The sequence below is a fragment of the Protobothrops mucrosquamatus genome, unplaced genomic scaffold, assembly GCF_001527695.2.
Source record: "Protobothrops mucrosquamatus isolate PMUCROS unplaced genomic scaffold, P.Mucros_1.0 scaffold23, whole genome shotgun sequence".
NCBI lineage: Eukaryota > Metazoa > Chordata > Lepidosauria > Squamata > Viperidae > Protobothrops > Protobothrops mucrosquamatus.
Window position 1 is genome coordinate 2,794,033 of NW_015386408.1, and position 13,898 is coordinate 2,807,930.

The window sequence follows — 13,898 nt, forward strand, 5'->3', positions numbered from 1 at the left end:
GAATCACTATCTTGATGTAGTTGTGGGGCTTGCATGCTCTGAGGAGGATGAGAGCTATTCCAGAAGTTCAGGTCCAGAACGTCTCTCCCATAAACAATATGGTGAAATGTAATTTACAGAAACCCACCCCAGATCAGTTATCATCCAGATTAATAAGGGTCACTCTATGGATACCAAAAACACACAAACACAAAAAGTGCACTACCAAAATGGAAGAGCAGGTTGGAAAATAAGATCAGCATGTTAAGATCAGATGCAAGCAAGCTAGAAAAGATTGTGTGTGGGGGGGGGGGGAAAGACTGAAGAACAAGAAGACCAAAGAATATCTGATCAAGAAATATCACTTAGGAAAAAAGGAAAATCAAGGAAGCACTGGAAATAATAAAACAGGAAATAACGGATATAGCCAAGGAGATCAGCAACAGAAAATTTCAAATTGCTCACTATGGACAAAATCTCCAATTTTAGTCAAATCAGAAAGATTTCTACCATTCCATCAATAGAGACTTAGACCTGTCCACACATAACAAAGAAGAAACAGTGCAGTTCTGGGTGCAGTTATAGGACACCCCAAAGAAATACAATAAGAACAGATAAAGGAGATGGATAAGAATAAAGATGAAGGTGAAATGTAAGAACTTGGAATGAAAGAAATGATGGAGAAAAAAAGCAAGAAAGATCAAGATTTGGTTAACAACAGATGAAGATGAACTGCGTGGCTGAGGAATTCTGGGAGTTGAAGTCCACAAGTCCTAAAAGCGCCAAGTTTGAAGATCCCTGATCTAACAAAAAGGATAGCACCAGGCAACTACAGGTCAATTACCTCCTTACTAACAACTTTCAAATTGCTAACTGGTGTAGTAGTTGAAAGCATCTCGTTGAAAACAAGCTCTTTCCATCCGAGCAGAAAAGAAACCACTCAAACTGCAGAGGAACAAAAGATCAAATCCTAACTGACAAGATGATTGTGGAAAAGTGCAAGAAAAGGAAGACCAACTTGAATGTACCGTGGATCGATTACAGGAAGGCATTTGACTCCCTGCCATATGACTGGATCATCAAGTGCCTAGTAATAACAGAAGTCAGTAGAAACATCAGAAGCTTTGTGGAAAGATCAATGGCACCATGGAAGACACAATTGCTGGTCAATGGTGATAGACTGGGAGAGGTTAACATTAAGAGAGGAATCTTTCAAGGAGACTCAGTCTCACCACTACTGTTTGTCATTGCATTGATTTCTCTGTCAACAATACTAAACTAGATAGGCCATGGCTAGCAAACATCAAAAACATCTATCCCACCTTTTTCTACATGAACGATCTGAAGGTGTATGTAAAATACCATCTAAAATAGAACTGCTGCTCAACATTGTCCACACATGCAGCCAAGATATTGCAGTGGAGTTCGGACTGGACAAATATGCCATCCTCACCATCAATAGGGGGGAAATAGCAAAAACTGAAAGAATCAAGATGCCATATGGAAATAACATCAAGAATCTGGATGAAGATGATCACTACAAACACCTGGGCATCCTTCATGAAGTCAAAAAGAAAGTTAGTAGTGAATACTTCTGAAGAGTGAAGAAAATCTTAAAGTCCAAACTCAATGGCAGAATTACCATCAAGGCAATTTAAGACCTGAGCAGTTCCAATCATTAGATATACAGTACATCTGGAATAGTGGACTGGACTCAAGCTGAAGTAGAAACCCTGGCTAGGAAGAAAATAATGGCAATGAATTATGCCAACACAGCAGTGCTGACAAATTGGTATACTTGCTTCCTTGCACCTTCTTTATTGTCCTTCAGATATTCTTCCAATGCCCTTTTTCCTTCTTCAACTGCTTGGTGTACTTGCAACATTCTATGCATTCTGTGTGGACATCCATGACAATAATAATAAATGTGCCCTTATTAAGATGCAGCATAAGACAAAAATCCTTCACAATAATTACAAATAAATAAAATTAGTTCAGAATGTAACAGCAACCTAGTAAGCAAATATTAGTTGCGCTAAAACAACCAACATATAGCAATATATTTATAAATAATGCTCTAGGATAGGACCAAGTATACATACATTCATAATATATCCTATATGCAGGTAGTCCTCGACTTACAACAGTTCATTTAGTGACCTTCAAAGTTACAATGGCACTGAAAAATGTGACTTATGACCGTTTTTCACACTTATGACCATTGCAGCATCCCCATGGTCACCTGATCAAAATTCAGATGCTTGGCAACTGACTGATATTTATGACAGTTGCAGTGTCCTGGGGTCATGTGATCACCTTTTGCGGCTTTCTTATAGGCAAAGTCAATGGGAATCCAGACTCACTTAACAACCATGTTACTAGCTTAATAACTGCAGTGATTCACTGTGGCAACAAAAGTTGTAAAATGGGGCAACAAATGTTTCATTTAGCAACAGAAATTTGTGGCTCAATTGTGGTCGTAAGCTGAGGACTACATGCATTTAAAGTGCATCTCTAGAAGGCTGAATTAGCGTTTTCAGTTAGGGCTGTAATGGGCGTAACTGATAATCTGCTACAGATGGCAAACTAGAGAATTAAATGAATTGTCAGAAGAGTCCCGGGATCTTCAGAATTCAAATGAGAAAAAAGAATGATTGAAATATTTACCTAGATTTACCAAAAACACTATAGCAATGTAACTGTGAGTAGCAAAAACAGAAACTTGCCAAAGATTGATGCAGAAATGTCAATTTGAAAAGTTCTCTAATCAAATCAAGTGCAAAGTTTGTTTTGCAGGATTTTTTTCCTCCGGCCCCAGCATTTATGTATTTAATTAGCTTGGACAAATGTTTATCAGCAGTGTCCTCAAATAATATTACATCTTTTCCGAGCATTCCTCCGAGGAAGTCAATAAATCATATAATATTGCTGTGAGCTCTTGTCTTCAATAACCACATTTTAAAAATGCATAATCCTTTCAATTCTTTGCCAAAACTGAGCAGCATATTCCAACTTGCCTCGGTTAAATTGCCTAAATTGCTTAGGCCTATCTTCCTATTTTGAAGCAAGAATATTAAAGAGTTGGCTGGACCCAGAGCTGCTGTTTCTGTGTCATGTTCTTAAAAGGACAAAAGTGTTAGGATTGACATTTGGTCAGTGATTCTTTTGCCATGTCACCAGAATTATCCATGGCTGCAAAATTTATTGGCTGCCCTCATAATGCCATCATTGTCTAATTGATAGTCGTAGGTCCTCTCCCGTCTTTCCTTATCATGCAGATGAATCTGTTCTTCCACCCAGAAACTTACCCATTATCAGCACAATTCAAAATGGAAGGCAATTATATACTGTGATAGCATATCCATGGAGTATATTTCCTGTGCCTGTCATTCAATCATTCTTCTCTCCATGCCCTTCAGAACAGATGTGAGTGTCCAATTAACTTCTAACAAATTTTTGTGCTGCATTTTCAGGAGACAAATAGATGTTTCATGAGGGAAGGAGAAAGTAAATGCCTCGCAAGTATTTTACTTCTGTAGGGAAAGGACCCTTCCATATTCAGATGCAATAGGAGAAAGACCTGTAGAAGAACTGGAAGGGCAATCATTTGATCAACTTGGAGAAGACCAAAAACAATTATCAGCTGGCCATCTTTGTCAGGAAACATCTTAATGTAACCAGGATACAGATGGAATGTAGCATTTATGAGTGTTAGAATAACAAGAGCTATTATAAAGTAATCCAGAGATATTTAATGGATTGTTAGAAGACTTGAATGACTGGTCTCTGGCAATATCTCTGCTGGATTTTTCTTCTAAATTCTGGCAAGTTTAGACAGTTTATTAAAACACAAAAACACAACTGTGTTGTGGAATGGTTGGGCAATTCTGTTTTATCAGAATTCTGCTTCCTACTTCAGAAGGAAACCGTTGGTGGTCATGCACCATATCTTGCCTGCATATGTCTAGCAGTTGGAGACAGCTCATCTGTGTTTTGGACAAACATGTCATTGCTGTCTAGAGCAGAATGTGCTTAAATACATATACACAGCATTGATTATTTATTTCTGCTCACTCTCTCCAGCTTTCAGAAAGGGAAACTGTCATTCTGTGGCTTTTAATTTCATCCAGAAATACGTTCATGGAGGGATGGTTAGATGGATGGTTAGGCTCCTATTTTTTGATACCTACACGTCAGTTACTGTGTTAGAAGATGGATGAATCTGAAGATTGGCTATCTCTATTCAGTGTACCTCGTAGTATTTTCCATGACTTTTTCTGGTTTAACAGTAAAGTTTAATATCCAGCCCTGCAGCATTTTAATTACCCCGAGTATCAAATTCTTGATTGTGTTACTTTTTCTGCCCCCTCTTGATGTTGCTGCTCAAATTTAATTGGGAAAGGGATCCATTATGTTATCTCTGTGATAACCATAATATGCTATCTTCAGTTCTTCATCACGATTAAGCCAGCCTAAACATTTCTTATCCTTTAAACAAAAAAATTCTGAGAAGTCGGTGATTACGTATTTAGCAAGATATCTCAAATTCAAAGTGTCTAAGCTAAAGTGCCTCATTTTGAACTGAAAACAGTTGCTTTCAGAGCCAGTTTGGTGTAGTGGCTATGATGCTGATCTAGAAACCGGAAGCCTATGAATTCATGCTCTTTGGTGTGAAAATCAGTTGAGTGAATCTAAGCAATTTTCTCTTAGGCCTACACCTCACAGGTTTGTTGTTGTGAGGAAAATAGGAGGCAGGAAAATTAGCATTTTTAGGCAGCCCTGAGCTGACCAAAATTAAATGTGAGATAACAAAAGCTAATAATGAATGAATTAAAAAAAACACTTTCATAATCCAATCAGCTGTTTTATCATGTTTCTTGAGTTCAGAATTTCTAATTGATAGGACAGCCCATTTTAAATTGTGGAAAAACAGGCAATTACAACTTTGAAACAATTGCAGTTTGAAAAGTTTTGCCTACCACCCCTCGGATTCCTTTTTGAAATGAGACCTGCAAGAGAGAAACAGAGATTTAATGTAATTCATTCAACCTTAATAAATAAGAAATGATTTAATTCGTTCTTGTAAGGGAAATGTAGCCTATCCTTAATGCCTCCGTTAATTATCATGATTTCTGAAATTGACAACTGTGAACTATGCAACACTACAAAATTCATTAGGAGTGTGCAAAGGTTTACTGTTTATACCCGTTTTCCCCAACATTCTTAAAACAATGTTTTTTAAACTTAGCAACTTTAAGACAACTGCATGTTGTCTGGGGAATTATTGGAGTTGAAGTTAAAGTTACAGAGTTTGAAAAAACACTGATCTACGAGGTGATGGAATACTTCTCTCCTAACTGCACAAATTAACTGGATGTTTGTTTGTTTTTAATTTTCTCAGTAAGCATTTTCCTTATCTGATTTCAATTGCTATGGCTGTAACAGCTCCTTTCCAAAAGTGTGGTACCTATAAGTTTCCATAGTGCAATTGCCACTCACACTTTGGGTTTTGTTTGTGATGGGCACAGGACTTACCCGTATTGGCAGGCCTTCTTAAACAATTCCTCTCCACAGTATTGCCATGCCTTCAAATGTTACCCAATAAACATCTCTCCCAAGGTGTGAATGACTTCCAATCAGGCTACCATCAAATGTGTCAGCTAAACACAGTCTCCACTACTACTATAAAGTGTCTGTAACATTTGGGGGCTTCAGCATCATTACCTGGCTTTGGTCATGTCCACATTCCATGGCCAAAGATACCTAAATAATCACATTTAAGGGACATGTGCTCCAGATGTAACTTCTGTCTCATCCCCAACCTTCTACCGAGGCATTCTATGCATGCCTTCATGTCCTGCTAGCATTCCGTGAAGGCCCTCCATTATCTGTTTTTAGAGGACATGGCCTTCTGATGCAGGCATTGTTGAACTTCTAGTCCACTGCAGTGTTTTTTCTTAAATACACGCTTGCTATAATTGATGGGGCTCAGTCTGCAACAGTGGCAATCCAACCAATTCTGCAGATGGAACTGACAGCTGGGACACCAGCAGTTTTTACCTATGTATGACAGCCAAGGTATCCTGTTAGATGGTTGTTTCTATTAGTAATTCCATCCATATCATTTTGTCACCATTCCCTCCCATGGATCAGAAGGCATCCTCGGTTCTGTACTAAACAGGGTTGCTATTCCAGGACTATGTTGACTCCTGCACATATGGATCACTTTCACTATGAGTATATGAGTCCTATTATCCTTATATCACCATCAAGGTATCACATCATTTCTTTATTTCTTATCCAGTGTCTAGTTGTGGACCTTGTGCATCATTTTGTGAAGTATATGACTTCAACTACCTGGTTATGCTTTATGCTGACCAGGAGCTACAACTAGTAGCTTTGCAAGGTTATTCTACAAGATAAGTGGCTTTATCTTTTAGAAGATTAACAACCAGTAACTACTGAAGTCCAAAAACAGACTTCTTTTTCTACAGTGATCATTTTTACCAAGACCATAAGGGTTTCCTATACTTCTAATTTAATGGGGGCCGTTAGGACAGAAAGTTACTTTTCATCTAAAGTGATTCTATGGGCAACAGCAGCAAAATATTATCAGCATTCTTTCTGATAAAAGAAATCTATATGTGGATAATTTATGCCCCAGTTGGAAAGACTAAGGGAACTACAATTCCCAGCATCCCTCACTACAATCTGGTTCTATTATAATAGAAACATTTGAAGAGTTGCTGTTTCTCATCCATTTATGCAATAATTCATTCATATGCTGATGTTCATCAAGAAAAGTTTGTCATATCTGAATCACAACCCTGATTTGAATCTTAATGAACTATCTAGATGCATCTTTGTAGACCTGTATTTCTGTCCAGAGTCACAGATCTGGGTGAGACTAATTCATTAATTGGATCATGGCGAAGACATCCCCTTGACTGCAGAAATGTTTTAAAAACAGAAGCTGAAAGTACAGTCTATTTATAGTCATAAGCATCTTAAAGTGGTACTCAACCATTTCTCCAAGTGATAGAGTTGATGTGACTTCTGTTTCTTTGAAATGGTATAATCCTATTTGTTTAAAGTACACAAGCAGAGAATAGTGTAGGAAAACAGATCTCCTGTGTCTAATTTTTGGCAAGCAGTGTTTATAGACCTCTTTCCCCCAAAGCCCTAAACCTGTTTTTGTGTAGTTAAATTTCTCAGCATTTTGCATAGTAATTCACACTCCATTGTCTTTGTGGCAGAAAGCTCTCTCAAACTGTATTTTGTCCGTGTGTAATTATAGAGATGATATTCATTTATTTCTATTCTTATACACTGCCTTTCAGGAACCAAGCCCTCTTGAGATGACTCACAATATTTGAAAAACATAAGCAGTCATTATAACATATTGTGAAGTGTAAAACCATAATTTATAAAGCATAAAAAACATAACAGCAGCCATTAAGCAATATAAAAGAGAACAAGCAGCAAAGCATAAAAATTTCAAACAGCAGCAGTTAAATTCAGAACAACTTAAATGCCAATTAAAAAGAAAGTTGGGACAAAGAGCCTTCAGGGGCCTAGAAATATAGTTCTACTTTAGAAGGATATTTCACAAGCTTAGAAAGGCACATCTCTAATTGCCCACCTTGTCTAATACCCTACAACAGGGCTTTTCAACCAGTGGTACGGGTACCACCTGTGGTACATTGGCACCTGGAAGGTGGTACGCGACCATCCTAGAAAAGTGGTAGCGGGGGAGGGTAATGAGAGCGCCACCAGGCGAGCAGGCAGGTGTCTTGCTCGGCTGTGCCTTGGGGGCACTTTTTTCAGTGCCATTATAACTTCGAACAGTCACTAAGCGAACTGTTGTAAGTCGAGGACTACCTGTACTTTATCACTTTTTTCCTTTTTTTTTTTTTTTGGTTATCAAGTTTTTGACACCTTGCTAGGCGACTGGTGGTACTCGGATATTGCTATATCCTAAAAGTGGTACAATGAGTGAAAAGGTTGAAAAGCCCTGCCCTACAAGCAAGGCCTTAAAACCAGTCTTAGCACCACAACAAAATTTTTGATCCTAAATCTTTGAAATATGCAGCTTATGTTGTATCTCATCCCGTAACTATGAGTTGCATTCTGTAGAGTGGGAGCTTTCAAATATCTTTCAAAGATAGACAGCCACAGAGCACATTATTGCAAAGAACTAGTCCTGATGTAACTAGACTTTATACGGGGCAGTCGTATAAAGGCATGTTAGCAAGAGAAGAGTGGAAAACTAGTTTAATAAGGCAGATAAAGACACCAGGGCTAGAAACTGGGGAACCATGCATTCTACTCCTGCCTTAGACATAAGGCCAACTGGGTAAGTTTGGATAGGTGGCTCTCAGGAAGATAGAAGAAAGAAATGGTAAGCCATTTCTAAAAATGTTGGCAAGAAAATCACAGTAACCTGTCCAGGCAATCCCCAGAAGAGAAGATTGACCTGAAGGCATAAAATTAAGATATAAATTAGCTAGGGAAGAGGGCAACTGTTATCCATGAAATGAAAGGGACAAGATTAGAAAATGTTGCAATAATTCAATTTATTGTTATTTGATTTTAGCCTTCGGGGTTTTTTTTTTCTGCAGGTTCCTGGAGAGAAAGTTGTTGGTAAGAACATGACAGTAATAGTGGAGTTCCCCAACCCATTGAAGCAAAATCTCACCAATGTCTGGGTCCGACTTGATGGCCCTGGTGTGCTAAAACCAGTCTCAAAATTATTCAGGTAAGGTAAGGCCTATTATGGCATAGTTTTCTGGGTATTCATAACAAAATGAACACTAAATGTGCCATCATATTTGAGCAATGCCAGCTTCTCTCTTGAGGGCATGAAATCAATCTTCTCCAACCATTTGTCCTTTGGGTGTGTCAGGATTATAACTCCCAGGAACTGCAGCTAGCAAGGTTCTGCTAACTGGGAATTTAGGAGATGATTACCTCCAAATATCTCTGAATTAGAGGAATTGATCTAAATAATTATAAAACTGTATTTCTTCCCCAGGCATCAGTGACAGCAAGATACTATATCCAAATAATGAACAAGATAACTTGATGTTACAGTAATATGTTACTGGAATAGTTTAGCAGCTAAATTATGAAAATGTAATCCAGCAAGACTCATTTAAAATATCACTTATTTTAAGAAAACATGAAATAAGATAGCATTTCTCTGCCTCATCCTCATTACCATTAGTGGTCCATCTAATATTGATGACAGTAATAAAACACTTTACAAAGCTGTGGCATTCTTATAATGTAACTCAAATTCCTTAAACCAGGGGTCCCCAACCCCCAGTCCGTGACATGCCAGCAACCGGGCCGCACAAACAAGCAAAGCCCTATCCATGGGATGCAGGCAGCACACAAAACCACACACTCTCCGGTCCATGGAAAAACCTTTCTCCACGGAATCGGTTCCTGGTAGCCAAAAGATTGGGGAATCTCTGTCTTAAACAATAAAAAATTCCTATATAGATTCTCATGATACTTCTATATGAATCAATCTGAAAACAGTTCCAGGCCAACATGTGTTTGGTGATCTGACTGATTTAATTCAGATTCAGCTACAACATAGCTGAAACCAGTGCAAAGTTCTCCTCTCCTCTCCTTTCCTCTTCTCTTCTCTTCCCTTTCCAGTGATTTCATTTACTTATTGTAGGGAAAGCCTCCCTCACCTTTCTTCCCAATTCCTCTACTTCAGATCCCACAAAGGGAATGCTAGCTTAATGCTCTGAAGCTCTCCCTCAATAGGCCATAGGAAAAAAGGAGGGGTGGCCATTGAAAAGCATGCATTTCTTTTTCTTTCTTTCTTTCTTTCATCACAAGAACTGGATTTTTTAAAGTAACAGTTAAAAAAAAGACAGATTACTGACACTGCATTAATATACAGATTGAACCTGCTTGTTAATAGTGAAGATTCGCTGAGTTTTGAGTAAGGAGAGAATTTCACTTAAGGTTCAAACTTCATCGCAAAGAAAATTCTCTTTTACTAATTATCTGGAGGCTAAATAATCAAATAAATATTTTTTTCTTTCGGTAATAATCGTAACATAATATTTTAATCTGGTTCTGTTATTTTTAAATTGTTTTAAATATGTTACTGATTTTTTTTTTAGTTTTTTGCCGCCATTTTTATATTTATTTTTTATAATGATATCGAAAGAGTGGTTTTAAGAATACGACCAAGAGCAAGGAATCTACAATCATCTAGATCAGGGGTCCCCAACCTTGGCAACTTTAAGAACTGTGGACTTCAACTCCCAGAATTCTGGGAGTTGAAGTCCACAAGTCAAAATTGCCAGGTTTGGGGATCCCTGATCTAGATATTGCTGAACAGCAATTTCCAGTATCTTATATCATTGTCAATGTTATTTGAAGCTGTTGAAGCTGTAATTTAGCAGTCACTTGTGAGCCATAGGTTTCCTGTTCTTGTGTTAAATTATAGAACTATTTCAATATGTGTTGTAAATGTTAATACAAGTACTGAATTGCATTTTCATTTGGCATGATTGTGGTACGTTAAAGTAATAGAAAATAAACCATCACAGATTGTTTAAATATTCATCCCATTTTCCTCATTATATTGAAGATGATAAATGACCAGTCCACTTTGATGGCTCAACACATTACCAAGAATCATCCATCACCACATTACTCCAACACAATTGAATTAGTTTGGTTTTATTCCATTAGCAAAAAATTAATACTTTTTTCCCTCTGGGATGCATTCCAATTTCGTTTTTTACTTATTTCTGAACAAGTCCTTTTGGAAATGCCACGTCCAGTCTTCTAGATTGCATTATTTCTTCCTTGACAAAATTATATGCAAGGGGTTATTTTAAGCCAGCAAGATTTATACAAAAATCTATGTTCTACTACAATGCAGTCACCAGCTTTAACGAGCATTCAGGATTTTGTTTTGTTCATGATACTATAGAGTCAAGGCTTAAGTGGAAACAATTCTGAAACTGCTTGTTATTAAATTAAAGCTTAAAGATCTAAAAGCCAAACCACATGCTAAGCAGATCCATGAATACCCAGTACCACCTTCCATATGTATTTTTTTCATTAAGAGTCTTGCATTTAAATGGGGACACAGCACTGGAGTAACCACTAATACCACCATTATTATTTTGATTTAAATAATAATTTGCCCAAGGTAGGAAAAAAAACAGACAAGTGAAGACAAATATATACAGTGTGAAGTCAGATCTATATCTAGAAAAAAAAGTGAGCAAATTTTATTTTTTAAAACAAAACAGTCCCTGATGTAAATCCATCCATTATTCTTACAACTACCTTGTAAATTAACTAAGCAGAAGATCTCATTCATAAGTTGTCTCAGAAAAGAGTGATGATTGTGCATTTCCTGAAATTGTCAAGATGCATGTACTTTTTTTTTAGGCTTTAAAACAACCCCAATAATTGGAGGTAGGTTATTCCTTCAAATTACAAACTCTTTTTTCTACTACCAAGATGCTGGTTTATTTATTAGATTTATAAACCATGTCAAACTATGTTTGCATTATTGTATTTCACTGCAGAGAGATTCCAAGGAATTCAACCTTGATCTGGGAAGATAAATATGTTCCAAAGCAGCATGGCTTACGAAAGTTGATTTCAAGCTTGAATTGTGATGCCTTACGACATGTCTACGGCGAGCTGGACATCAATATTCAGAGTGCTGAGTAAAGATCTTTCTTGGTTTCCTTTTCTGTTCAATGATTTCCAGCTTTCATTACAGGAAAGTATAAGAAAGAATTGTACTTTAAATGCCCTAATCCAAAAGTTGCCAAACATACATTCTGCACATATGCTTACTATTTTTTTTCAGTTTATTTTCAGAGGTTTTTCCCCCCCCTCAAAATGATGAAAGATCAAGTTCATATAAACGTATACACTCATATGCAAATATCCACACATTCATTTGTATTCTGCCTTTCCTCAAAGTTAATTACACGAAGTACATAATCCCCACTTTTGTCACAAACAACACTGTAAAATCTGTTAAACTAAGGGATTGTGATTGGACACTAAGCCTTGCGCTCATGAGATTTGGATTGAGAATAAGATAGATGGCCCAGAAGCAATTTTAAGAAGCAAGTCTCCTACTTCCTGATACAACACTCTTTATACCACCACACCAAATTACACACCAACATTACATGTTTACTTACACTGATTTTCTTTGCCCTTCAACTTCTTTGCTGAGCCTTAGCACTGGTCTGATTCTTCTTTCATCCCAAACTAACATAAGCATCATTAAAACAGAATAACTGAGCACCAATAAAAACAGAATTATTTCAAACAGCAGAAAATTACTCAATATGAATTAGTTCAAGTGATAATGTTCCCAACTAATAATAAGAATGTATGATGTTGCCTATTAAAATCAGGCCAATTTTAAAATATTTCAGCTTCTGGAGAATTCTGAATGTTAGTATTAATTAAAATTCGATATTCCATGGATATTTTTAAAGATAAAAAAATCAGGACAATAAAATGTTCTCTTTGTTGTCTTTATTCCCAACAAGCTTAGATGTATACAAGTAAGAGTTGGATTCTGAAAACATAGGTTGAATTTTTATCTCCCCACCCCCACCCCACACACACTTTTCATGATAACTAGACTCTTACCAGCAGTTTGAGCACTGTTGAGGTTCTGATGTGTAGAAATCTCCTTGATTTTAATGGGGAAGAATTAAAGAAGTCATGAGATTTACTTTAGCACTTCTGTTAGCATGTCATATATCTAGAGGGCATCTCTGAGAATAGAAGCACAGATGTAGCTATGTCTGAAGTGGGTGAAATCAAAATCTGCACAAGCTCTATGCCCCTTTTGAATGGACATGCAGCCTCAAACAGACTGGATTTTGAACCTCCTCTCAACAGTCAATGCAGCTGCTTAGATACATTCCTTTAAGTGGATTACCAGCAATTTCAGTTACAAATATTAATATGATTGGTCTATCAGGGTAACCAAAATATTCTGACTTAGGTGATATCTAATCGTGGCTCACTGTTGCCCTTAAATGAATACAGATTGTGAGCTGGTTTGCTAGAATATCAGCAGAGGCAACTAGGGTGATATATAAGATGATAAAAAAAAACTCACTCCACCCTTAAAGATTATCCTAACTGTCCTTGCACGGCTCAGTGCCGACTTCACGTCTCTGTTTTGGTAAAGAGATTGTAAGGGGTTAAATCCAGCCCTGGGACACTGATCCACAAGCTGCATTCCTTCGTAGGCAAGATTAGCATAGCCATGCTATATTATTAAACAAATTAAGAAATCTGCTCTAGATTTTTTTTTATATCATAGAAATTTACTTTCTTGAAACTTACAAGGTGGCACTACCTAGCCAGCTCTGTTCTCAAAGAGCTAAGCAAAACCATGGTTACTCTTTGGATGGGAAGCTATCAGAACAACTCAGAAGATGACAATACAAAATAAATTCTGTACTGTTACCAACACTGTAAAGAGGGCAGCCATGGAAGTCTATATGAGATTTATGTCTATATGTGATTTATGACCACAATTGAGCCCAACATTTTTATTGCTAAGTGAGACATTTGTTAAGTGAGTTTTGCCCTATTTACGACCTTTCTTGCCACAGTTGTTTAGTGAATTACTGCAGTTGTTAAGTAATACAGTTGTTAAGTGAATCTCGCTTCCCCATTGATTTTGCTTGTCAGAAGTTGCAAAAGGGGATCATGACCTCAGAACACAGCAGTCATCATAAATATGAGTCAGCTGCCAAGCATCTGAATTTTGATCATGTAACCATGGGGATGCTGCAATGGTCTACTCATAAGGGTGAAAAACAGTCATGTCACTTTTTTCAGCGCTGTTGCAGATTCAAATGGTCACTAAACAAACTGTTGTA

General features: G+C 37.2%; 1 protein-coding gene across 1 annotated transcript in view; it reads left to right on the forward strand.

The window, feature by feature from the left end:
* F13A1 (coagulation factor XIII A chain) overlaps positions 1–12,459 on the forward strand; it is a 99,255-nt gene extending 86,796 nt beyond the window's left edge. The window contains exons 14-15 of the mRNA XM_015810848.1: positions 8,601–8,737; positions 11,556–12,459. Of these exons, the coding sequence (XP_015666334.1) occupies positions 8,601–8,737; positions 11,556–11,703 (285 nt within the window). The 3' untranslated portion in view covers positions 11,704–12,459. The remainder of the gene's footprint in view (positions 1–8,600; positions 8,738–11,555) is intronic.
* The last annotated feature ends 1,439 nt before the right edge of the window (positions 12,460–13,898 follow it).